Source organism: Seriola lalandi, unplaced genomic scaffold (assembly GCF_002814215.2).
Source record: "Seriola lalandi dorsalis isolate HSWRI2012SDOR001 ecotype SW California unplaced genomic scaffold, Sedor1 jcf7180002054308, whole genome shotgun sequence".
Classification (NCBI taxonomy): Eukaryota; Metazoa; Chordata; class Actinopteri; order Carangiformes; family Carangidae; genus Seriola; species Seriola lalandi.
Genome location: NW_019524861.1, coordinates 207,341 through 231,611, shown reverse-complemented (window position 1 = coordinate 231,611; position 24,271 = coordinate 207,341). Strand labels below are relative to the sequence as shown.

General features: G+C 40.2%; 4 protein-coding genes and 1 pseudogene across 5 annotated transcripts in view; 4 read left to right on the top strand and 1 right to left on the bottom strand.

Moving 5' to 3' along the window:
* Positions 1-1,574: 1,574 nt before the first annotated feature.
* LOC111655149 (P2Y purinoceptor 13 pseudogene) lies at positions 1,575-3,399 on the top strand (annotated as a pseudogene).
* A 923-nt stretch (positions 3,400-4,322) lies between these two features.
* LOC111655159 (P2Y purinoceptor 13-like) lies at positions 4,323-7,735 on the top strand. The gene is made up of 4 exons (XM_023406444.2): positions 4,323-4,602; positions 5,379-5,572; positions 5,655-6,044; positions 6,685-7,735. Exons 2-4 carry the CDS (start codon positions 5,390-5,392, stop codon positions 7,102-7,104), a joined length of 993 nt encoding a protein of 330 aa, XP_023262212.1. The 5' UTR covers positions 4,323-4,602; positions 5,379-5,389; the 3' UTR covers positions 7,105-7,735.
* Positions 7,736-11,188: 3,453 nt separating this feature from the next.
* On the top strand, positions 11,189-21,626 carry mfsd1 (major facilitator superfamily domain containing 1). Of its 2 annotated transcripts, XM_023406442.2 has the most exons (17): positions 11,195-11,411; positions 11,604-11,656; positions 11,990-12,102; positions 12,238-12,280; positions 12,460-12,527; positions 12,767-12,875; positions 13,035-13,134; positions 13,676-13,774; positions 14,155-14,266; positions 15,706-15,762; positions 16,255-16,411; positions 17,177-17,274; positions 17,405-17,517; positions 17,642-17,689; positions 17,912-17,978; positions 20,561-20,666; positions 20,908-21,626. In XM_023406442.2, exons 1-17 carry the CDS (start codon positions 11,243-11,245, stop codon positions 20,965-20,967), a joined length of 1,572 nt encoding a protein of 523 aa, XP_023262210.1. In that variant the 5' UTR covers positions 11,195-11,242; the 3' UTR covers positions 20,968-21,626. The 2 variants fall into 2 exon arrangements, with proteins under 2 accessions (XP_023262211.1, XP_023262210.1); XM_023406443.2 differs by lacking the exons at positions 20,561-20,666; positions 20,908-21,626 and adding an exon at positions 18,861-20,372 and having other exon boundaries at positions 11,189-11,411.
* A 42-nt stretch (positions 21,627-21,668) lies between these two features.
* LOC111655157 (P2Y purinoceptor 3-like) lies at positions 21,669-22,732 on the bottom strand. Its single transcript, XM_023406441.2, has one exon. It carries the CDS (start codon positions 22,730-22,732, stop codon positions 21,740-21,742), a length of 993 nt encoding a protein of 330 aa, XP_023262209.1. The 3' UTR covers positions 21,669-21,739.
* Positions 22,733-23,593: 861 nt separating this feature from the next.
* schip1 (schwannomin interacting protein 1) overlaps positions 23,594-24,271 on the top strand; it is a 201,782-nt gene continuing 201,104 nt past the window's right edge. Inside the window, exon 1 of the mRNA XM_023406426.2 lies at positions 23,594-23,680. The gene's annotated coding sequence lies outside the window, so the exon portion shown is untranslated. The remainder of the gene's footprint in view (positions 23,681-24,271) is intronic.

Sequence of the window (24,271 nt, the reverse complement as noted above, 5' to 3'; positions counted from 1 at the left end):
GGGGGGGGGGGGGGGGGTGGGGGGGATGATGATGCATATTTAGCTTTCCACGTGATGCTCAGATCTAGGACAACAACAGTTTCATCTAGCAGCATGTCAATAATATGAACTTTTTCTATGCAAATGGCACAAAAGTGCAGAGTTCAGGTTGAGGGCTCTTGTCTGTAAACAACCAAAAATGCCTCCTTTGCTCAGCTCAGTGTCAAAGGTGAAACAGGGGTAGTGATTTTTCTCAGATACACGTGTAGGTCAGAGGAGGCACGGCGCAACCTGAATCCAATACGCCTTCACCCCATCCAAACTCGAGTGTATGACATCCTGTTTTGCTTTTGTCTAAAGACCAGTAGGTTTTTCCTATTTTTGCATATGTTCTGATGAATTGCCATTCTCATCACAGCTGAAATGTTGATTTGTTTGTTAGGAAAATCAACAGTGTTTCTTTAACACCTACCATGTCAGTGCTATTTTCACACAGGTTCATTTTGCAACTTTGTGGTTGAGCAGAGTGGGTCAAGTCATCAACTGTAAGTTATTATCTAAATGTATCTTAATCTCATGATTAGTTCATAATCTATAGTGTTTGATCTATGATAGGTTAACTTGGATTCAGTTGAATCTTTTAAAATCTTTTAGTCATCTTACAAAACTTCATAGAATTCACTACAAGACAAGGATATGTTTCCAGAAGTAACAGCATCATTCTGAAAAGTCTAAATCAATAAATATCTTATCAATATTGCATTTTTTTTATTTCTAAAACCAACTGTTTACACAGCTAAGACATACTGTAAAGCTATGGTTTGCATTTGAGTTTAGGAAAAATTTGTCAGCTCTTTTCTGCACAGAGAGTAACGCACAAGAGAAACTGTTTTACTTTGAAAGTTAGTCACACTAATTTCTGATCTCTATGTGTCTCTAAGATTGTGTGTGTTTAATGAGTTGAATTAGTGACCTCTTTATCTGCTCTACCTTGTAAAGTAAATAAGAAAAAACAAGAAGCCGTGCCACGACAGGTAAGCCTATAATAGACCTACTAATTCTGAATTTTATTGAAATATATTTACACTTAATCATTTATTTACCTTTTTAACAGTTAGAAAATCAGGGACATGGCAGTATTGCCTATATTTAACAGTAAATATAAGAGTTGGAGAATAAGCATAAATGTATAAATGTATGATAGAACCATTTATAATAAAAAGTTTGCCTAACAAACATATTCATTTACATTTCTGTGTCAGAAGGAACACAATAAACAACACACTCCCTTTACTTCACTCAGACTCTGACAGGTGACGGAAGATGGATGGATGGATGGGTCCTCGCTTTGATAGAAACCAGCAGAGTGAGTCGCACAGAAGCCACACCCCTGATTTTACATGAGGGAAAAAACACTAAGTTAGGCTAGACAAATTATTTTCCTGTTCTGTCACTATGGGACACTGTTCAAATAATGAACTGTTCAAATAATATTGTGCATATTCAGCAGGACTATCTGTTCAAAATATAGTCAGTTACTATATAACCTACTGTTCTTGACAACGGTGGGTTCTGTGTGTTCTCCTCAGGTGCAGTGATGCCATCGACTCAGATGTCTCCTGATAATTCCGAGTGTGACAGTTATATGTACACGAAAAATGTCGTCCCAATTCTCTACTTTTTGATGTTTCCCATAGCGTTGTCGCTGAATAGTGTGGCAGCCTGGGTGTCCATGCACCTCAAGTCCACCTCCACCTTGGTGGTGTACTTGAAAAATCTAGTAGCTGCCGACGTTATTATGACCTTGATTATCCCAGTCAAAGCAGCAAGTGACTTGTCAGGTGCTTCTGATGCATTATTTGAATTTTCATGCAATTATTTCAAAGCCATTTTCTACAGTGCACAGTACACATGTATTACTTTGTTGGGCCTTATCAGTCTGGACCGTTTCTTCAAGATCATGATACCCCGGAGCAAGCTGTTTGGTCAGAATCTGACCTTTAGCAAACTGATATGTGGCTCAGTCTGGCTAGTACTCTTTGGAGGCACAGCTTTACCAAATATTTTAAGTAACCAATCAGTAGCCAATATGACAAAGCCCAGCACTTGTATGAAGTTTAAAGGACCAGCTGGACTTGAAGTCCATCAAATGGTTGTGATTTACCTGAACGTTCTCTTCTGGCTCATCAGCGTGGTCATTGTAGTTTGTTACATTTCCATCGCCAACAAGGTTATACAGTCTTTTCGAAAATCTGGCAGCAATAACAAGAAGGGAAAGCAGAAGATAAAACTACGTGTCTTTATGACTGTCATTGTGTTTTTTGTATCGTTCACACCGTACCACATTGTCAGGATCCCATACACTTTTCAACAAGTCAAAAATTCCAAAAGTTCATGCCCTTACTCAGAGAGTAAGTTTGGCAAGGAGTTCAGCCTCTGGCTTGTCAGCACAAATATCTGTATGGACCCACTTCTCTATGTCTTTTTGTGTCAAGAATTCAAGGAGAAACTGCTGTCTATGATGAAAAATATCTCTGTCTCATTTAAAGTGTCTTCAGCAGCCAAAGCAGAGGCTAAGTGAGTGACTGAGGTCATGAAGTTTTTTATGATAAAGAGTGAGCTCAGATGTTCCTGCAGAATTTCTAGACTTGGATTATTGTTTCACGTATTTATTAACATTTTGCTATTTACTGCTTTTACGTTCTATAATCCTTGTTGAAGTTTGCTGTGCTGGTGTTTGTGTGTGTGTGTGTGTTTGTGTGTGGTTCTAGATAGCTTGAAAACCACAAACAGGAAATAAAATAGGAATGTGTTTGATAAACAGTATGAGACAAGGGGGGGATATTATTATGCTGTTTATGTGTGAACAAAACACGCTTCTACAGTAACTGTGGAGGTTCAAAATCAGCAGGCAAATAGAGAAAGGAGGAAGGAAAGAGAAAGAGATGTAAATCAAGCTGCCATGCAAAACAAGTTAAGTATCTATAGTTAACATTTGCATCTCACACTGAAGTCTTATAATGTTTGTGGTAACAGTAAAATGGCTCATGTCTTTAATGGAGTTCTGCAGATGTGCAATGTGTCTATCAGCTTATGTCAACAATTTGTGGCATGCTTATCAGTGGTCAACATGGATGGGCGCAAAAAGGACCAAGTCAGATTTACTGTACTGATATATTTTTACTGCATTGATTTTCCTGTATTCCCTCTATAAAAATGTGGAAAGCTGTAAAACAAGCTGTAAATCTTCTGCCGGTAGTAAACAAAAATAAACACAAAATTGAGGCATTATTCTGCTTGGCCTTGTTTAAGTTTCAAAAACAAACCACATCTAGAATCAACTTGTCCCTTTATTCCAGCTGAGAAAGTGACTTATGTGATTGACGAATGTGATTATGTGGGGTTTATATTGTGGTACAATGCGATGTAACTGAAACTAAGAATGAAGTTGTTTTCTTTTGTCGAAATAGTTTTTTATGATTATTACTTAGAATTTACAGCCCACAGTTCTTGGAAATTCTTGGATAATTTACAGTGAAACATATTCTGATTAAACAGCAATTTCTGAGTTCACTTAAGTGTCACTTCTCCAGCTACTTTTTCCCTCATGTCATAATTCCTGGCCCAGCTCCAAGCAATATGACACAGGAAATCATGTTGGGTTCTCAGTACACACTATTTTTAGCACGAAAGCACAAAAGGGAATAAAACTGAAAAAAAATATGAGTAGAATTGAATGTACTTGTATGTTGTATTTGATGGTAGTTATATTAAACATGACAAAAATACAGTGTAGGCCTATATGTACTACTATATGAACTCTTGCACAAACTTTCCTTTTCGTTTTCATAACATTTTTAACCACTTATTTAAAAGAGGTGAGGGGAAATCTCATGAGAGGCCTGGGTGTGTCATTCTCTTCCTCTAAAACCACAGATGCGTATATTTTATACCTCTGGTTGTTGGTGGTAAGAGGACCAGGTCTTGATGAGAAAGGACAGACAGATAGAGCTGATAAATAAGCTGCAGGGTGGAGGGAGGAGCAGTGGGGTGCATGAGGTCTCTAGATGTGGGTCGAGAAATGAGTCCAGGGCTTTAGTGTTCGCCTGTCAACAGCTACTGCGACTGACGCAAGCTAGCGGAGGCAGGAGGACTGGCACGGAGCAGAACAAGCCTCTCTGCAGACAATTGGAACAGGAAGCAAGGAAGGAACGGGTCTTTCACCCGGAGGAAGACTGGCAAACTCATTGGGATTGTGACAAGACAGCCACACAGTAGCTCCAGAGACCACCCATTGTAAGAGCATCAAACGCACACACACACACACTTAAAGAGGGGGAGAGAGAGAGAGAGAGAGAGAGAGAGAGAGAGAGAGAGAGAGAGAGACTGAAACCTCCCTTAGGTCAGAAGTAGTATTTCTTAATTGATTAAAGACCTAAACTAACACCAAGAGCCTTTCAATTGTGGGATTTTTTTTGTTTCATCTACTTCCTGTTGATAAAAAGCAGAAAGGGGAATTGGACATTTCGCTTCTTCCTTTTTTTTGTAATAGTGTAGTTTTTCTTTCCTCTAGTTTTTGTTCTTCACATGTTGCACAGTCACAGACGATAAGGACACAAGAAGGTAAGACTCAATTATTGGCTTCTTCTAGATACATCACTAATCTCAGTTGGGCACAGAGATATAGAATTTGTGTAACAATAGTTTTAACAGACCTAATTAACATCATTATGCACACTGAAACAGACAGACGCTTTGAGAGTATTGCATATGCTGGTTCCCATAGCACCTGCTCCTGGCCTCAGTGTTATTCTAAGCTGTTAAGGTTTTCAATGTAAAGACAGCAGACAGATGTACTCTCAGACGGGAGGTGAATTCAGAATGAACAAACGCAGCAGTGAGTTGTTGGATGTCGTCAGTGCTGTATATTAAATCTGTCTTTGCATTGTTATTGTTGAACCAAACCGGTGGTTGTACCAGTATGAAGTGACTGTGGGAAAGGTCAGTTCTACTGAATGACCCTGTGTCTAAATGCTGTGAAGTGCACCGGTTACACCGTATTTACTGGTTGTATAAGAAAAAAATATTTGTATGCCCCTGAAAGTGGCATAAAATGTCCTTTACTTGTAGAATTGAAAGACGGAAAGATACCTGATCCTTCAGACTTAATTCTTGACACTAGATATTTGAAAGATTAATCTAATAACGCAAGCTGCTCAACTACAGTCCTGTTACAGAATTTCTGGGGGATCCAGAAAATGATTACAACAGAAACAATGTTATAATCTTTAGATGTGTATGTTCTGAAAACAGTGTATTGCCGTGTTTCTTCTTTTAATAATATAGTTATATATTTAAATAACATCTCTCATCTCTCCTCTCTCCCCATCCTTCCTAAGGTCCACCGAAGATGAACACCACCCTGTCCAACTCATCCATCAAGTGTGTTCGGGATACCAGCATAACAGCTGTGGTTTTCCCATGTCTGTACAGCATCCTGTTTATAGCTGCCATGATACTCAATTCCCTGGCTGCATGGATCTTCTTCAGCATCCCCAGCACCTCAACATTTGTGGTCTTTCTAAAAAATGTGGTAAGGAATGGAGGCTTTATAGAATTATACTGTCATTGTGAAGCAAGCAAATGAAAAAACAAACATGATCCTTCAACAACAGGTGGTGGCTGACTTGCTGATGACCTTGACCATCCCTTTGAGAGTCTTAAGTGATGCAGGTGTGGGCTCCTGGCATTTACGCGCCTTCCACTGCCGATACTCTGCGGTTCTCTTCTACATCACCATGTACATCAGCATCCTCTTGCTGGGCCTCATCAGCCTGGACCGCTACCTGAAAATAGTCAGGCCCTTTGGGAAGTGTGCCCTGCAGCGGGTCCGTGTTGGCCAGGTGCTGAGTGCATCTGTCTGGGTGGTAATGTTATCTTTAGCATTACCCAACGTTATTCTAAGCGACCAACCACCACGGGTCATTGGAGGCAAACTGAAGTGCTCCTCCATGAAGAGCAAAGCCGGCCTGATATGGCATGAGGGATTCAACTACTTCTGTCAGGTAGCTATTAATTTCTTGCAGCTATTACTCTTGCTAGAGTGAGATGAGAGGATCAATACCATTCTCACACCTGTACATTTAATATAAAGTTGGAGCCAAAAGCTGGTCAGATAAGGTTGGCATAAAGACTGGAGTCAGCCTGGCACTATTCAAAGGCCTGCCAGCACCTTTGCAGCTCACAAATGAACATGTTATATCAGGTTGGTTTAATCCATAGACTGAAGTGTAAAAATAAAAGAAGTGTGGTTTTACTTGGAGTTATGTGGTGGACTATTTTTGGTGACAAAAACCACAAGTAATCATTTTTGCACTTTGATTTCATGATATAGTTTAACATGTTAATTAGTTAGCTTTAGAGGGGCAGGTATCTGGATTTGTTTGGACAGAGACAGGCTCGCTGTGCCTATAGGGTAATGTAAGATAGCCATAGCTTCATTTTTTTTTTACTGTACAGACATGAGAGTGGTCTAAATCTTCTCATCTAACTCTCAGCCAGAAAGCGATGTTGAACTTTTCTTTTAATATATTTGCACTGTGACATCTGCAATGTCACAGTGCATACCGCAATTACTTGTGAGAAAAGTTATGAGAAAGTCTTTGCAAGTGCCTTGCTTAATGTTTTGTTGATGTGCATCTGCAGGTGGTTTTTTGGGGCACTCTGGCCTTGATGGTGGTTTGCTACACGTTCATCAGCAAGAAGGTTTATGAGTCATACAAAGCCTCAAAGAGCAGATCTCAGGCAGCCAGTCGGAAAACAAAGGCAAAGGTCTTTGTGGTGGTGGGGGTGTTTTTCGTCTGCTTTGCCCCCTTTCACTTTGCTCGTGTTCCCTACACCCTGACCCAGACCCGTAACACAGCAAGTCACTGCCAAGCACTGTACATTGCCAAGGAGACCACCTTGTGGCTATCGGCCACTAATATATGTCTGGATCCACTTATCTACGTGTTCTTGTGTAAGGTGTTTCGGAAAAGACTGACAGCTGCACTCTGCCGCAAGCCACTCCACAAAGGTACCATGGAATCTCCCACAGCAACATCTACTCAGCTGGAGATGTCATAAATAGCCCACAGTAACAAACTGTGAAATAATGGGATGCCACAGTAACACAATGGACAGTGCACAATGGGACACAATTAATAACTGTAATAGTCCAGGCAAGACTCTGCCTGAAAGTGTTATTTTACCTGTAAATAGAATTTTATCTTGATCACAAAGGTTGTAAAAATTCTCAAAGTAATGCAAAGTGATGGAAATCTGTTAAATGGACTATTCTGTGTAACAGAAAAAAGTCAAACATGTCTGGCACTGGATCATGAAGTTTCAAGCCAGCAATGACTTCTGTTTTTGGTACAGTACTAACCAAGCACTTCTGCGCCTTTTTAGATAAGTCACCCAACACATTTCCTTAATTATGCTTTCTGTCACTTGCTACTTCCTTCTCTCTAATCTTGCTCAAACTGCACTTTCCCTTCACAAAAAAAAACATCTTGACAGCACCAATTCATATTTGATTACACAGTAAGCAAAATGTGACCAGGGAGTGAATGATAACAAAATGAGCAGGGAACAAAAGACTGCAAATAGCCACTTCTTACAACTGTAACTTCTTTGAAATATAAATAATTATAATAATAATAATAATTATAATAATAAAATCATTATTTTTCATACTACAATAGTAGTAGCCATACATCTGGACCAAATCTTTTTTTTTCCATTAGTAATAGTATAGGTCACCACAAACAGTCCCATATTACAATATTTACAAATGGTTTAAGATTGATTTGAGAAGGACATGAATTTCAAATGTGGTGAAATGGCATTTTGAATCAAGTGTAAGACAAAGACGTGAAAGCAAATTATTGCATGCAAGCAGAGCCGAGTTAAAGTGTCTGTGCAAGAAAAGCAGCCAATAAGAATGGAGGATAAAATCACCTAAAATCAGTTGCTCTACCACAGTAGTGATGTTCACGACAAAGTATACCATCATAGATGGCATGAAATAAAAGTGAATTAATTTTTGTTTGAAATTTAGAACTATTTGTGGTTGCTTCTTTTAATCACTGACAATAGATATGCTTACTTATTTTATTTATTTACCACTAGTGGTGATCAGCATCTGAGGCACTTTTGATCATTTCTAATGAACTGACCAGAAAGGAAACTGCAGACTCGTATCGCTCTGCCAGAGATCAGGTTTTTGATAACACTGCATTTACACCAGGCTTTTAATCAGCAACCAGCCACCAACCTAAATCTACATAACATCCAACAAGGTTGCAAGCATTTGCAAGTAGTGCATATAGCATTTCACAGTATAACAGTAGTGTCTGATTCATTTTTGAATTGAACAAGAGGAGAACAAAGGCATTGGGGCCCTAAAATCTGAGACCACTACCATAAACTTGAATAGGAAAGTGGTCTCAGACTTTTGGACCCCACTGTATATAAAACTGGAATAAATTGACTGCAACACCCGAAGACGGGTTTCAGGGTATTCACAAACTGGTTCTGCAGGATTAATGTCACCTCCCACCTGATTTACAATCGTGTCTGCATGTGGGTCTGATTAATGTAATAATGAAATATGATCTTCCTCCATCCCACATTCTGTCGGCTACGACAGAGGCTGATATTTTGGCAGGAAATTAATGAGCTACAGAACGGTCGGAGCGGTGACTGCAGCCAGGGGAAGGACCGTTTGTCACCCTCAGATTAAATCCTCTGGCAGATGACCCTGCAGTAGTGAATTATGAGAAATTCTAAATGACATTCATGGAAATTAAATAAACCCTGGAGATAGTGTTGCCTAGCAGTATGCACAGACACAAGCTGGGGACAGAAAAGGGCCAGATAAATAGGGGGCAGGCGGAGGTAGGGGCTGACAGTTCCATATAACTGGAAGCGTGTGAAGGACCTGAGGAAACGCAGTGGTACAGTTTACATGTCAGAGAAATCTGTCAGGTCTGCACGACAGTGACGCCCATCAGCAGTGGTCTATAAACTGTGTCAGGTCAAGATGTCCAAGAGAAATGGCTTTTATGCAGCTTATTAGAGCTTTAGACTTAAGCTGTAGGTCAGAGAAGTCATTTTGACACATTTTTCAATCGTTCAAACTTTCACTGAATGAAAAAGGATGAGACTGAACAGGCTTACCTCACTCTTGGCTGAAAAGAAGGGTAAATTACACATATTCACAGATACAGAACTGTAGTGTAAACTCAACCCACAAACAGAGCAGGAGCTTAACAACATACAACAAAGGTAGCCTTAACTTTGACATTCATGTGAGAAAAGTAGAGAGAAAAGCCAGTCTGATAACGTCCTTACAATCTGCAAAAATCAACACTGGCCACTAGGGGGGAAACTAAAAACCCCACCAAAACAACTGATAGACACGTTCATAGACTTACAGAGTTGTTATAGCTGTTATATGACTATACACATTGGAAACGCAGAGCAACATCATCATCCCATGGGAATCATATTTCAGTCCACATGACAAATCCAAACTTAATCCATGCGCTACTTGTTGTCGTTGGTTGCCTGGCAGGAAGTATAGAGTGGGCTCAGAGATTACTGAAAATGTCTGCTTATTAATTGCTGCTGAAAAGAAAGTAGTGACAGCAGTGACACCGAACCTTACAATAATGTAAGGGCTGCCATACAAAACTTAAGGTTTTAACTTTAAAATGTAGTAGTAAACTAAAAGGCTGAACGAGAGTAAAACGCTCAGTAAAACTTCTTATTTGGGTGATAATTCTTTAGAGGTTCATACTCCATAATACACCTAGAAAGCGTTTAGATGGATCCACATTGTAACTGAAACTGGAGACAGAAACACATATTTCTTTATGAATTTTTAGAAAAAATGCATGGCTACAGAGTATCGTGGATATATTGTGTGTCAGCCTGTCATACAAACTGCAAATTTTACAAACAGGAGACGGGGGCAAAGAGGTTTTTGGATTTATCTCTATGTCACTTAAAAGAGTAGCCTACATCCCCATATTTAGTAAACACAGTTGACAGTTTATAGAAAATTAAACAGAACAACAATGACAGAAAACGAATTAATAAAACAAATAAAAGTCAAACCAAAACAAGGATACGAATTTTTAACCATAATTTCCGTTCTCCTTCCTTGTTGTTTGTGTTATGCTAATAGCTGTTAATGTAGCCTTGAGCCTTAATAGCCTCCAGCAGATATGAGGAGCAGGCTCCAGACGTCTGTAAACTCACTTCTTTGAGACTCCACTTCGATGTGCGTGTTTGTCTTTAAATTGTAATTACGAGCAGCTTGTGGAAAAAAGTTCATGTCAGCATCCAACTTGTCATCACCAGTAAATTCCCTTTTATCAGAATAAGTTAATCAAGGCATTCTTATCTCTTATTTTCTTATAGATATAATCTATAAATAAAATATATTTATATACTAAAATATACTAATGAGTCTTTTTTAAAAAGAAAATTCCGGGTAAATGTAGTCTGATAACACATTTGAACAATTTTATTTTTGTGATATAGGCAGCTAACCTGTCATCATTCTGACCAAGTGAAGATCTTGATGCGTCAGTCTACTCAGAAATCAATAAAGCATCTGATAATTGTGTATTTCGTTGTCCGCGCTCCCGCGAGGTGCTTGGACTTCTTGGCGTGCACACGCCGACATAAACACCGGCTGGCTAGGCCTACAAGCTAAGAGGCTAATGCTGCGTTCATGTTACATCGTTTAAAGCGTAATTACGATCATTCGAATGGGAAAACCCGTTCATCAACATCTAACTCGCATTTCCAGTCAGATATGTCGGGAATATCTGACACCAACGATTTTTCCCATTTGCTGAAAACAACCACAGACATGTCAGTAAACTGTTAGCATCATAAATACTAATGTGAACGCTTAACTAATCTGGTTTCTCTTAACGAACGAACTGCTACAAATACACAACATAACAATATAAGTTAATTTAGGCTATTTATCTGGTGTGACTACACAGTTAGCACCAGGCACCTTGGAATAAATGATTGAACACCCCTAAACTGGAATAACGTCTGTCATACAAATTTCCCATTCTGCTGTCATGGCCTGAATGCAGCATAACGCCACATGACATGCCTGGCGGGTCATATGATCTAGCGCCTTCGTCTTCCTTGTTGCCGTGAACTTTTTCCACCTTCTCCCAAACAAACGAACATGGCGGACTATGAGGAGCGGCGGAGCCTGTTGGGAGATGACGATGAGGGGTCGTTCACCAGCAGACAGGCAGCCAGAGGACCCGGCAGACCGATGCCGGCCATTTGCGATCCCAGCCACCTCTTGCACCGTGTGGTTGTCCTGCTATTCATGTGCTTTCTGGGATTCGGTGAGCAGTAGAAAAGCCCTTACTTAACTAAACATCCTGGCGGGTTATTGTAGAGGTTTAACTTAAATTCGATAAGTAGCATTTGCCTTAAAGAAAGCGTGTAGTGGTCTTGCCCCTTGTGGCTCGTGTAATGTTAAAGAATTGCAGTATCATTATGTCTGTACTCTGTTAATGTAGTTATTTTTGCTGCAGGAAGCTACTTCTGTTATGACAACCCGGCTGCCCTTCAAACTCAAGTCCTCCAGGTAATTCATGCTCTGCAAATGCAAAGTTTTACACCAGAGCATTATACTATTAATGCAGCAATTCACAGTAATGCCAGGCTGAGACAAAGTCCCCACTTAGTGAAATAATTCACACAAAAGACAGATTAGACTTCTGTATTCAATAAAGCATTGGTGCTTAGAGATAAATCTGCATAATCAAGTTACCCTATTCCCAAATACTGCTATGAGAGGATTTAATTCCATAGACTATACCCTTTGTTTCAAATCTGGGTTTTAATTGTGAAACTTAAAACTGAAAAGTGATGAAGTGATCAACAAGAGTCTGATGTGTTTCCTCCCTGACTTTACCAGGATTTGAACCTGAACACTGCTAAGTTCATGCAGCTGTATGCCTGGTACTCCTGGCCCAATGTGGTTCTCTGCTTTTTCGGGGGCTTCCTGCTTGACAGGGTCTTTGGCATCAGGTACAAAGATCAATAAGTCACATCTATTTTGAGTTTACTAAATGTGTATTATGTATATCCACCATAAGTGAAAGTTAAAGAGAGTGAGTTGTGCTTGTCATCCTGATCAGTGTCATCTTTCATTGTTTTTCATAGGCTGGGAACCATCATCTTTTCCCTATTTGTCTGTGTTGGACAGGTGGGTTTACTCTGAAAGCAAGTTGTGAAAGATACTCAATGATAAAAAGAATATAATTACCAAAATTTATATTATATATTTTTTAATTATCTATTTAAATAGGAAACAAGTGCATACAGAAAATGGATGGCAATTAGAGTGTTGTCTTTGGTGTGTCCTATTTTCCCACCTCTACACAGGTAATATTTGCTACTGGAGCTCTGGTAAACCATTTCTGGCTGATGGAAGTTGGACGTTTTGTATTTGGGTAAAAAAAAAAAAAAAAAATTTGCTCTCTTGCCACACTGTACTTTTCTCTTTCACAATCTCCAAACCTCACCCTAGTAAACTTGAATCTGCATCGAATGTATAAATCTGAGCCTGGTGTGTTTCTTTTTAGACACAGACTTTCAACCATAAAAGGACATTAAAATATGAGGCTCATGTTGGTCTTGTATTATCACATAGCTTACAATTTCCACCTCCCTGTTCTCTTTTCCTGGGTAGCATTGGAGGAGAGTCGTTGGCTGTGGCCCAGAACACATATGCAGTCAACTGGTTCAAGGGAAAGGAGCTAAATCTAGTGTTTGGCCTTCAGCTGAGCATGGCTCGACTGGTGAGGACACTGCCAATGGAACATGAATTTATACATTCTTTCAAATAACCTGTTAATGTTTCTTGACTGTAACCATGTTGAATGAGCCTACTATACAAAATACATATAATTGATACAGAGAATTTAAGTCCATTTACATTCCTCTCTGCTTGTCTCAAGGGCAGCACAGTGAACATGAACATTATGGGCTGGGTGTACAGCGAAGTCGCACTCGCTGTTGGCACTGGACACACCGCACTAGGCGTATCGCTCATGATAGGTAAATATAACACACCTGTGTTTTAGCTGGGAGAAGACTTCAAACTGGCAAGTGTTAAACACTAAGACTTTGGTTACATGTGTTTTACCCCTGTCTGTGCTAGAGATACTGGATCCTCTCTCTGTAACTAATGATCTCAGATAACACAGCCAACAGAGACAGAGAGAAGTAATATAGAGAACTAAAAGTGCTGCTGGCTGCTGCTACAGATGAATCATAAGTGTTGGGAGAAGTGTCAGTTCTTGTATTTTTCTACAGCTACTTCAGAGTTCAAGTTAAACGTGCTTCCACTTTTGCACACCTTGTGTAGTTGTGGGTTTTCTTTTACAATCTGCCTCCACTTCCACCATCAATTGAATAATGAAATAGATTCACATGAACTGAAATCAATCAGCAGTCATCAGGGATCCTAATTTGAACTTCTGTATAATCTTATCACCAATACATGACTAACACTTTCCTTCCTTCCTTTCATTGTTTTCGTCTTTTCGCCTTTTCTTATGTATCATGTATCTTAATATCTTTTGTTGTCTTTCTTTAGCTGCTGTAACCTGCGTGTTTTCACTAATCTGTGCCTTGGTGTTGGGATTCCTCGACAAAAGAGCAGAGAGGATCCTCCACAAGGAAGAAGGCAAAACAGGTAATGTATTTTAAGATTGTGCCTTTTTTTATCTTTTGTTTTTCCTCTTTCACCCAACACCCGTCAATATCCATTAGAACGCTTCCCTCGGTCAGCGTGGAGTGCTACAGAGTGCAGGGCCACGTTTTGTTTTTGTTCTTATCTACCTAAAATTGACATCCTGTCTAGACAGTTCATTGGCTTCAGCACTTTCTCTGCTGTGGTGAGGTTTCTTTCTGAATATGGGGAAAGTTCAGTTCAATATGAGGTACATCAGTGAATTTTCCCTTCAGAACTCGCAGCTTCTTTTGTCAGACAAGCCGTTGTTTTTCTTTTACAGTTGTTAAAAAGCAAATAATCTTCTCAAACTGATCTGCGTGTGTGTTAATCTTGCGTATTAGGTGAGGTGATCAAGCTGACAGACGTGAAAGATTTCCCCTTCACCCTGTGGCTCATCTTCATCATTTGTGTGGGCTACTATGTTGCCATTTTCCCCTTTATTGGACTGGGACAGTGAGTACTCCATTAGCTCTCTCTCTCTCTCTCTCTCTCTCTCTCTCTCTCTCTCTCTCTCTCTCTTTCGCACATACACACAAAAGCTGTCCTCCAGTGGTCTTTCACGTCTTTATATCACTATACAGTTAGAACATTGTCTTGTCTGCATAAGTTAAAAGTCAGTGCTTCCTGTCTTTGTCAATAATTTTTCAGTATATATCTTTAGACCACCCTAATGCATGAATGCAGATTAATATGTACGCTTTATTTATTTTAAATATATGGTCTATACTTTGTTGGGTTATGTGCTGGTACATTTTTATTACTAAAAGATAAAACTGACAAATTCCATGATAAGACCATAACTACCAATGCTTTTTGATTTCCTTACACTGTCTGTGGCACTCAGCCACAAGCCGATTTGTTCCTGCTTTAAAAATTGATCACTAATATATAGTTTAATTTTTAAGATGACTCAGTAATTTTTAAAATAACTGGGCAACTTTACTCAAACAGAGTAAATTGTATTTTCAGCTGCCGATTGTTAAACCTGTAGTATGATGAATAGACTGTATATGGCAGCAGGATGTGATTGATTGGTGTGAATGACTCAAAATGAATTACAGTGCCCATGCTCATGTAAAGAAGGAACATGTCACCCAGTGTAAAGGTGAGGCTAATTGATTTGATATTAATAGTTCATGGACAACAATGATAATCTCCTTGGATGCACAGACAGGGCTTGTTAATAGGATCGGTGCGTTGCTGATTTGTTGACAATAAAACAATATTGAGTAATTTCTATATTTGGCAACACCCAGTGACACCAATTACCATCAGGATTATCTCATTCTGTACAAACGCAACCATATTCCATCATAGGAAATTTGAAAATGCTTTGATCACGTACAGATTTTTTCATACTTAATTTGTTGAAATACAGGAACCGCACATTTTGGTTTTGTACCTGATAAAAAATAATATGATCGCCACAACCTAAACAAGATGGTATTATAGTTAGATTGTGTGGTATGAATCAAATTGAGCACCTACATTAGATTAGTATAATGCATGTCTGAGGAAAGGATTCAGAAGTGCAGCCTCACAATGCTGCGCTATCATCAAACCACAAAGGGGAGGGAGAGGGAGTCAGAGATGGAAAGAGGTTTGACAAATGGGTTTGCAGTGAAAGAAACCAATTGAAGCTATCACAACCTGTATTTCTTTCACTGAAAGGCACTCTCGAATCACTTAGCAACTGACATGTTATTTCCACTGAGGGTCAGTGCTTACAGAGCAAATAGTTGTTATGCAGATGTGGCAGAAAACAATGTAAGACTGAGAGCTACCTGCTGCAGGAGTAGACTCAATTTCTGCTTCCCCTTGAGGTCACATCAGCATAAAGACTAAGCAGCCCCCTACACTGTGAGTCCATCATCATGTCTTTTTATTTACAGGGTGTTCTTCATTGAAAAATTCAACTTCTCTGCTGCTGAAGCCAGAGCTGTCAACAGGTAAATCAGCTCAGGTCTAATAGGCCATTGAGACCAATGTACCTTAAGGCACTAACACTATTACAGTCTACTGTTGCTGATGTATCTTGCATTTCCTTTGTGGGCTACATTTTTCTTATTCCAATGGATCATTGGCCAAATTACATTTCCTGTGCAACCACAGTGGAATTTAATGGCTGAGAAATGTTCAAGCACCTGAAGCCGGGAACAAAATAAAACAAATTACTTGGCATCACACATTTTTGTAGAGAGGTTGTCTCCATTCAGTTTACTGTCATTAAACTCAAACTACAGAAACAAATTCTTTTTACAGGTTCTAATTATAAAGATCAGAAATATTTAGTATACAGTAGTCAGTATGAGGCTCAGTCTCTCAGGTACCAGTGTATCTACTTTATCATTACTGTACTGTGGAGTTTTTCTATAAATGGTTTATGTTCAGTACATATCTCTTTGCCATACACCCTTCATGCCATTCTCTTTCTTTCCTAGTATTGTGTACATCATCTCAGCCCCCGCATCCCCAGTTCTGGGCTTTATGGTTGATAAGACGGGAAGGAATGTAGTTTGGGTAATAATTGCTGTGGTGACCACACTCGCCGCTCACATGATGCTTGCCTTCACCTTCTGGAACCCGTGGATCGCCATGGTAATGCCCCTGAAAATGTTTGCATTGTACATTCATAAACAGTCTTAAAATTAGCTGAGTGAATGAATTGTTACGTTAGCATGGGAGTACACTATCTGGGATTCTTATGTCTGTAAGGTTAATGGTGTTCAAGGTAGATGGAGGAACGGTGAGTCACAGTGGCTGTGCAAACATGTTCTTTGAAATTTGAATTTAAAAGTTATAGTTGAATTTTTTCCTACTTATAGTTGTAAACACATACATTCTTCTGTGCTGAAACCTTTGTTTTAACATGACATGTACCTCCAGCCTTATTTAGTCGGTATAATAGACGTTTGCATGTAAGGAAATTAATACGCAGATTCTTATTTGCTGCAAGTTCCTTTAAAACATAGCTTCAAATAAGCAACAATCAAGTTTTTAGGCATTATTTATTAAGAAGTGAATAATACTTCAGAGCTCAGCTAATCTGCTTCATTGGAACTTTGTGCGATATGGTTTAATCAGATGTGATTGACAATGACCAAACAACTGTCATCAGATTGTTATTCAAATTTAGCTAAATCCTGATTGATGCATGGAAGTATTACTTCTTTTTTTTTAACTAAACCCTACCCACCTCAAAATAGTAAGAAGATCAGAAGTTCCACAGTAGGATGTTAAATGCATGTTCTCATGTAATTTTCTCAGAAAGTGCACAAGCTATGTAATTTCTAACCAAGGAATTCTGTGGAGAGGCTGGAAACGTATAAAGTAATACGATGTGTTTTCTTGCTTGTTTTCCAGTCCCTGCTGGGAGTCTCTTACTCCTTACTGGCCTGTGCACTGTGGCCCATGGTGGCGTTTGTTGTGCCTGAGCATCAGCTGGGGACGGCCTATGGCTTGTATGAACTTTTAATGACGTTATTCTGCTTTGGTGGCCCATCTACCAACAGATAATTATCTGACTTTTGTTTTGTTTTGTTTTGTTTTTTTCATTAAAACCGATGTTTATCTCTTGCCTCTGGCCAACAGCATGCAGTCTATTCAGAACCTGGGACTTGCTCTCATTGCCATGGCAGCCGGAGCCATCCTAGACACCAGAGGATACCTGGTTTTGGAAGTGTTTTTCTGTGCCTGCATTTGCAGTCAGTGTTTTCCGTCTGTTTTGTGTGTGTTTATGAGATTATAGTCTTGCAACTCATGTTAGACACTGTTGAGTGACATTGTCATGGATTGCCCACCTTGTTTTTCCCCCTGTCTTTCTTGCAGTTGCACTGATGGCAGTGGTGATGCTGTACTTTGTGGATTATCTCAGAGGTAAGGGAAGACTGGAGAATTAGACTCTTCCACTGCTTCACTTCTCTCTCACTCCTCTTCTTTCCCTCGTCATATTGTTTCAGATTTTCTTTCCCCAGCCTGCTCCACTTCTTCATTTTCTCATGTGGCATTCTTTACTTTGCCACTGTTAAGCACACCCCTCTCCTTACCTCCAGACTCACTCACTTCATAATCTCTCCATCTCCCTCTCTCTGGCTCCAGGAGGAGATTTGAACCAGTCAGCTGCAGCCAGAGCCAAACTCCAGAAAGAAGCCACTTCAGATGCAGAGTGAGTAGCCTTGACCCTCCATCACTTCTTTTCCACCCACTTACCCAACAATTAGACAAGCATCTCAGAAACATAATGAACATCCCACTCATATAGTCAACAGGCACAGGCATATTTTGGATAGCAACACTTGCAGGAGCTCCTGTGCTAATTTACTGGATGTGTGCTGCTTAGTGTGTTTTTTAGATGAGTTACAGTGAATGTCGACGTTTTCCTTAAGTGACTCTCAATTCATGTTTTTATGGATTTGTTCTTTGGTCCCATTTTTCTACACTCTAATCACATGACTCACATTCTTCATGTTACTGTAAATCTACATCTCCTAGTTTTATAATTTACAAGGGTCAGAAGTGTAAAGAGGTGATGAGTCATGTTACCATCTATGTTATGGATGATTGAGTTTTCATTTATTTTCGAGTGGTTTTTATAGCAAAACTGCTCATGGCCCTAAGGTACAGTGTGTCAAATACCACTGTCAATGTTCATGTCTTTGCAAGTACTCACGTTGAGAATTTATTGGTTCTGAATGAGTTCTGGTGCATTTTTTATTCTCCTGAACTTATGACAAACAAATTATAAAAATGACTTGTCTCCTCGGACGGCGGTGAACTGCTCATGCACAACAATTTATAACTTCCTTTACCACAGAATGGAGGAAATGGTTTCTGTGTCAGCTCACCAAGTGGGCATATTTATTTAAGTCACAGCTTTCATCACCACCTGTGGTTGGTTTATGTAGTCTCTACAATGTAAATACAAACCAAACATCTGTTTCTGTCTATGTCTCCATTTCTCTGTTAATCTATCTGTGGCTTCATCTATATATGGCTTATGCAGACTGACTAATATTTTCCGGTCCGTGCTGTAATTGATATTTTCCAGATGATGATGATGATGATGATGATGGGAACACACATGGTCCTGGGCTTCAGAGCCAGCAGGCTGCACTGTCCACCCCAAAGCTGTCAATCAACTGCCATGGGGCGGGACTGCGCTACTGACTCCGCCCAGTGCTGTCATCTGTGACTCTTCCCACCAGAACTGACTGTCTGGCCCTGGCTATTACATAATCCTGTAATAATAGCTGATGTCATCAGGACACTGACAAAATAGAAATCCCAGTTTGGACATAGTGACTTCTCATACTGACTTTTACATGCTAATGCAACTCACAATATAGGGTTCCTATATTAATTCAATTGTTTTTATATGTATATATCTGATATATGTGAATATTTTTTAATGTTTTTTTTTATACGTTTCTTTTTATGAATTGTCTTCAGCAGGACTCTGTTACTTGCCTTATTACAGACACCTCAGCAGTTCATTTATGTACATATCATTTGTCAGCATTCACAGTAACTGCCAGCCAAAACCTTCTTCACTGGACTGTCCATAGGCAGATATATTCAGTTCTAATCATATGCAACATTGACCTTTTATGGTAGATAATCTTTAAAAAAAAAAAAAAAGAAACAAAGAAAAAAAAAAAGAGCATAGCTCTTTAGTGTTTAAACTTTTATTGCTCAATTCTTTTATTTTTTCAATTCCTTTATCTGCTCTTCTCTGGTTTCAGAAATTCATAAAAATGTATTTTGTGTTACATCATCAAATGGTACAATACTCTAATAATCAGAAAGATAAGAAAAGAGAGAGGCACACTTTTGAGTGCATTTATCCGTGTAATGATATGCACAGTTTCAACTTTTTACAAACTGTTTAATTAATGTGACCTTTTTAAAGAATCAGTTCCACGTATAAATAATGTTTTGTCAATTATGTTTTGCCTGTTTATCAAGCTCAGGTATTTAACTCGTTGTAAGCACTGACCCAAATTATTGCTTGCTTCATCTGAGCAGTGCGACAAAATGCTCATGCACTCTGCTTAACTCTCACCATAATGTGGAAAGAGATTTGTCTCGCTGTGTTCTTGTCAGGGATGCACACTGTGGATGATTAACATTCACTACCTCAGTTGGGCAAATGAGTCCCAATCAAATTCTGAACAACACAGTCAACACGTGTGAGATAACGGTCAGTAGCATAATGTTAAAATGTGTGATATGCACATTGAAGTGATCAGTGTGTCATGGCCAGAAACGAGCTGCTCTCTTCACTGGTCACCCATTTGCACTTTGATGTTGTGAAAGGCTCAGCCGTGCAGTCTCTGTTTAATGGAGAATATTTGTGTTAAATTACCAAATGTTAAGTGTTATTGATCGTTGTACAAGAAGTTATATGACTGAGACATTACGGAAGATTCATTGTAGGAAAGCCACTTTAAAAAAATAAATAAATAAATCACCTGAAGTCTTTTTGTGGAACCAAATCATGTTTGATTCCAGATTGTTCATGGAACAATTACATTTAATTAAACCCAAACCTTTGAAAGCATTTAAATGTTGTACCACTTTGTTGTTTCTGCAGTAGGTTTTATTCCCAACACCTATGGTCTACTCATATTTTCATCCTGCATCAACAGGCTGTGTGAGATTAATCCTGTTGGTAATATATACATAATTGTGCTCATGCTAGTGTTGTGTGTAGAGATGATAAAGATTGCCCCATTATTATTCCTGCAGGATTAAAAGGCGGCCCAGTAGGCTGACGAAGGGTGAGTTTGCGAGACTAGCACCCATGTCTGCTTTTGGCCTACGCAACCGGTACCTCTCCAGGCTGGGCGCACAGGTATGCACACACACACACACACACACCCCACTTAATGATTAAACACAATTCAAACAGAAATCCATTTATTAATGAGTTCAGCCTCTAACCTTGACGTTGGCAATACATTTGTTTGTTTTTTTAATGGAAGGCCGGGAGTGTTGGTTTTCCTGCAACACCACCAATTAAACACAAGTAACTCTTCTACTAAAACTGTGTTCTCCTTTTTCCTCTTTACTCAATCTGTCCTCTCTGCTCTCAGCTCCCAGACCATTGCTCTACCCATCTGTCATCACTTGCCCACAGGAGTGTACTGAAATGATGCCCTTCATTCGGCTGTCTGCTCCTCCAACACTGTTGCTCTGTGGCTCCAGACAAGTATGCACTAAAAAAAAAAAAAAAAGAGGATGCTTACAAAATGTCCTCTTCCTGAACAAGATGTTGTAGCACTTTTTACCTTCAAGGTATTTTTATCCTTCACATGACTGTTCTGGGTATTTAGACGGGTGTCTGTTTTTTTTTTTACTTTAATTATTATCACCATAGAGATTATTTTTGAACCTACCTACCTAAGTTATTTTCTATTTGCTCCACTGTTGGGAGAAAAACTTTTCTTTTTGCCTAGGAAATTGTATTATAAAATTGGGCTGATGTTTTATGGTGCCTGGATACTGTTTTAGTGTCTGTTTTAGAGACTCGACCATCTACAAACGACAGAGGGCAGTAATTCCCACAAATGTTAAAAATCACTTTTGGCCACAGTATCACTGCTTTTTAATACCTGCCTCTAGCAACCTCAGTATTTGCAGTATCAGTTAGTTTCATACTTTTGCTGATCTTCCAGGTTTTGTATTAAGTTACTAGAATAACTTATAGTGTATAAAAACAACTGCCTCACTAGTCAGGAACTTCTGTGACCTGTTGAATGTTGCCAAATACGTATTTTTATATTTAAAACAATAAAAGGAGTTATTAAACACAGCCTGTAGACAGTGTTGGCACAGTCCTTACTGTTATTACTGACCACTGGCTCATGGTAAAAAAAAAAAAAGAAAATCACTGGATAGACTGATGAGTCCACTGATGGATGTTGTCTACCCTCCGGACCGGTTTGTGTTGCCTGCATCCACCAGACACACACTGGGCTGCACTCTCTTCCACCTCCTACACAGCCAGGTTCGGAGCTCCTGACGGTGCCGATGAGAGCCCAAAAAGTAGAGGAGAGGATTTGCGCAGCAGTTGAAACTGACAACAGGTTTCCACACTTTATATGAGATCATGACCACGTTCAGCAGGTGACATTCTCCGGGTATGTAGACCCTCACAAACAAGTAGACGGTGCGAGTAATGTGATAAGGCACAAAGCACACCACAAACATGAGACACACAACTAAGAGGGTGTACAGGGACTTGTTACGCACACGAGCTGTCCTGGCGTTGGAGATGCTGTCGGCAACCCCGCAATACAGCACCTTCATCATGGAGCAGTAACAGGTGACCACGACGAGGAATGGGATCAGAAACCCCACTATGGCTAAAAATAGTCCGTAGGGGAAGTAAACGTTAAACTGCTTCGGGTTAGTCATTTCAAAGCACACTGTCATGTTGTTGATCACACCTGTGTGCGCAAAGACCAGCGTCGGTAAAATCTCTGCAGTGGCCAGGACCCAAACCGAGCCTGACGCAAAGAGGGCGAGTTTTTTGGTCCTGAGGCGCACAGCAGCGATGGGGAAGCACACCCCGATGAAACGGTGCACGCTGACGCAGGTGAGAAACATCATGCTGCAGTGGAGGTTGACAAAAAAGAAAAATCTGACGGTTTTGCAGATGATGTTGCCGAAGGGCCACAGGTCTCCCATGGCGTTGCTGATGATGAGAGGGGGCAAGGCCAGCACGTAGAGAAGATCCGCCACCGCGAGGTTGGCCATGTAGATCACCGTGCTGCTCCAGCGGCGCGTCCGAGCCCACACACACCACACCAGGGCACCGTTTAAAGTCAGGCCCAGCACAAACACAAGGCCGTAGGACACTGGTAGAAGGATCCTTTTGTAGTAGTTAGTTACTGGACAGATGTGGAAGTCCTCCATTCAAAACAACTGGGATGGTTTGATAATTTGGAAACCTATAATCACTGAACTAAATCTCGATTGCCAGATAGATGGGAGTTCTCCTAACACCTCACCTGTCTGGAGCTCACCTCACTGCTGTGTAAGGATGACGTGTGCTTGAAAAAAAAGAATGCAGGTCTTTGTTCAACATGTGTGTCCCTCCTGCCCCCGGCCCACACCTACTGTGTAATGTACACCTTTATAACGCCATATCTAGGCTATGAGCAAATAGATTGGCACACAGTGAAGCATTTCAAAAGCCTGGCATAATGGGCTGAGATAGCCCACTGTAGTAAGTGATTGTCCTTCCCCAGAGAGAAGGCGTGCAGATAATTAATGCTGTGATTAAAGCCGATCGCCAAGTTAAACCACATCGTCAACACGCGCGCGGAGGGCTCTGTATATATATTAAAAAAAAAAAAAAAAAAAACACGCGCACACGCGCAGCATCCCATTGGCTGCGAGAATTTTCCAAGTCTGCTCTCTCTCTGGCTGCTCCCGACTCTAACTGTTCACTTCATCTCTGTCTGACCGCAGAGAGAGAGAGAGCTCGTCATGCTGAGGAACGGCTCGTACAGGTTAGTGTCACATCCACCGACTCATCTTCATCAGTCATACATGTGAGGAAACGCTGTTGTACTGAGGATACATGGTAAGCTCCCGGCATACAGGCTGCTTCGACAGGCACTGATGAGTGATAAAAATCCTGCATAACGGCACTGTCTGCAGCAGGACAGAGGAGAGGACAGGCTGTTCACATACTCGCAGCTTCACGCAGATTTCAGATATTTGGAGAGTTTATTTGTGTCTTAACTTGAGCGGTGTCCTTCCAGAAGCATGTACCAGGGAGAGGAGGCGAGGCTGCGCAGCGGGAGTCTGGCTGTGGCTCGGGAGAGGAAACACCTTGCTCTGTGCATTAATAACCAGGTAAGAGGAGAGGAGAGGGCAACACAGAGTCTATAGAGTATATGTCATAAGTGTAAACTGGACTGCCTAAATTCCTTGGGAAAATACTGTTAGTGGATGATGGTATCTTGTCCTTTGGTAAGGCAGCCGAACAGTTCAGCAATGATGTAATTCACTTTCTGATCTTTTTTTTTTTTTTTTTGGAGCAGGAAGTTGATGCTTATGCTGCTCAGTAGCAAATACTCTTCTAAGAGAAGAAATAAGACCAGACAAGCATCTGTTGGAAAGGCAAAATGGCAATGTTTAGGAAACTTCCTCAGTGGTTTATAGCAGAGAAATATCAGCACCGTGGACAGTGAAAGCTGCTATTAGGCTATCATTTGCTAATCTACAGTAAATCTGTTCCCCTCCCTCCATGTATTAAACTTAAACTGAATGCTGCTTCCTTTAATCACCCATCCAAATGGCACAATTTGCTGAAGTCAGTTTGGTTTAGGAAATTGCTTTTCCATGTTGGCTTGAGGCCACTTCAGGATTTTTGTCATGGCAGCAGCTGAAAAGGTCTCATTAATATTAGCTACATAAAATACCCCCCCCCCCCCCCCCCCCCCC

Excerpts from the sequence above, each read along its gene's own strand:
- LOC111655159 (XM_023406444.2), top strand. The coding sequence starts at position 5,390 with ATGAACACCACCCTGTCCAACTCATCCATCAAGTGTGTTCGGGATACC. Across the intron at positions 5,573-5,654 it reads TGGTCTTTCTAAAAAATGTG|GTGGTGGCTGACTTGCTGAT; the intron begins GTAAGGAATGGA and ends CTTCAACAACAG. Across the intron at positions 6,045-6,684 it reads GATTCAACTACTTCTGTCAG|GTGGTTTTTTGGGGCACTCT; the intron begins GTAGCTATTAAT and ends GTGCATCTGCAG.
- mfsd1 (XM_023406442.2), top strand. The coding sequence starts at position 11,243 with ATGGCGGACTATGAGGAGCGGCGGAGCCTGTTGGGAGATGACGATGAG. Across the intron at positions 13,135-13,675 it reads AGGCGTATCGCTCATGATAG|CTGCTGTAACCTGCGTGTTT; the intron begins GTAAATATAACA and ends GTCTTTCTTTAG. Across the intron at positions 13,775-14,154 it reads CAAGGAAGAAGGCAAAACAG|GTGAGGTGATCAAGCTGACA; the intron begins GTAATGTATTTT and ends CTTGCGTATTAG.
- LOC111655157 (XM_023406441.2), bottom strand. The coding sequence starts at position 22,732 with ATGGAGGACTTCCACATCTGTCCAGTAACTAACTACTACAAAAGGATC.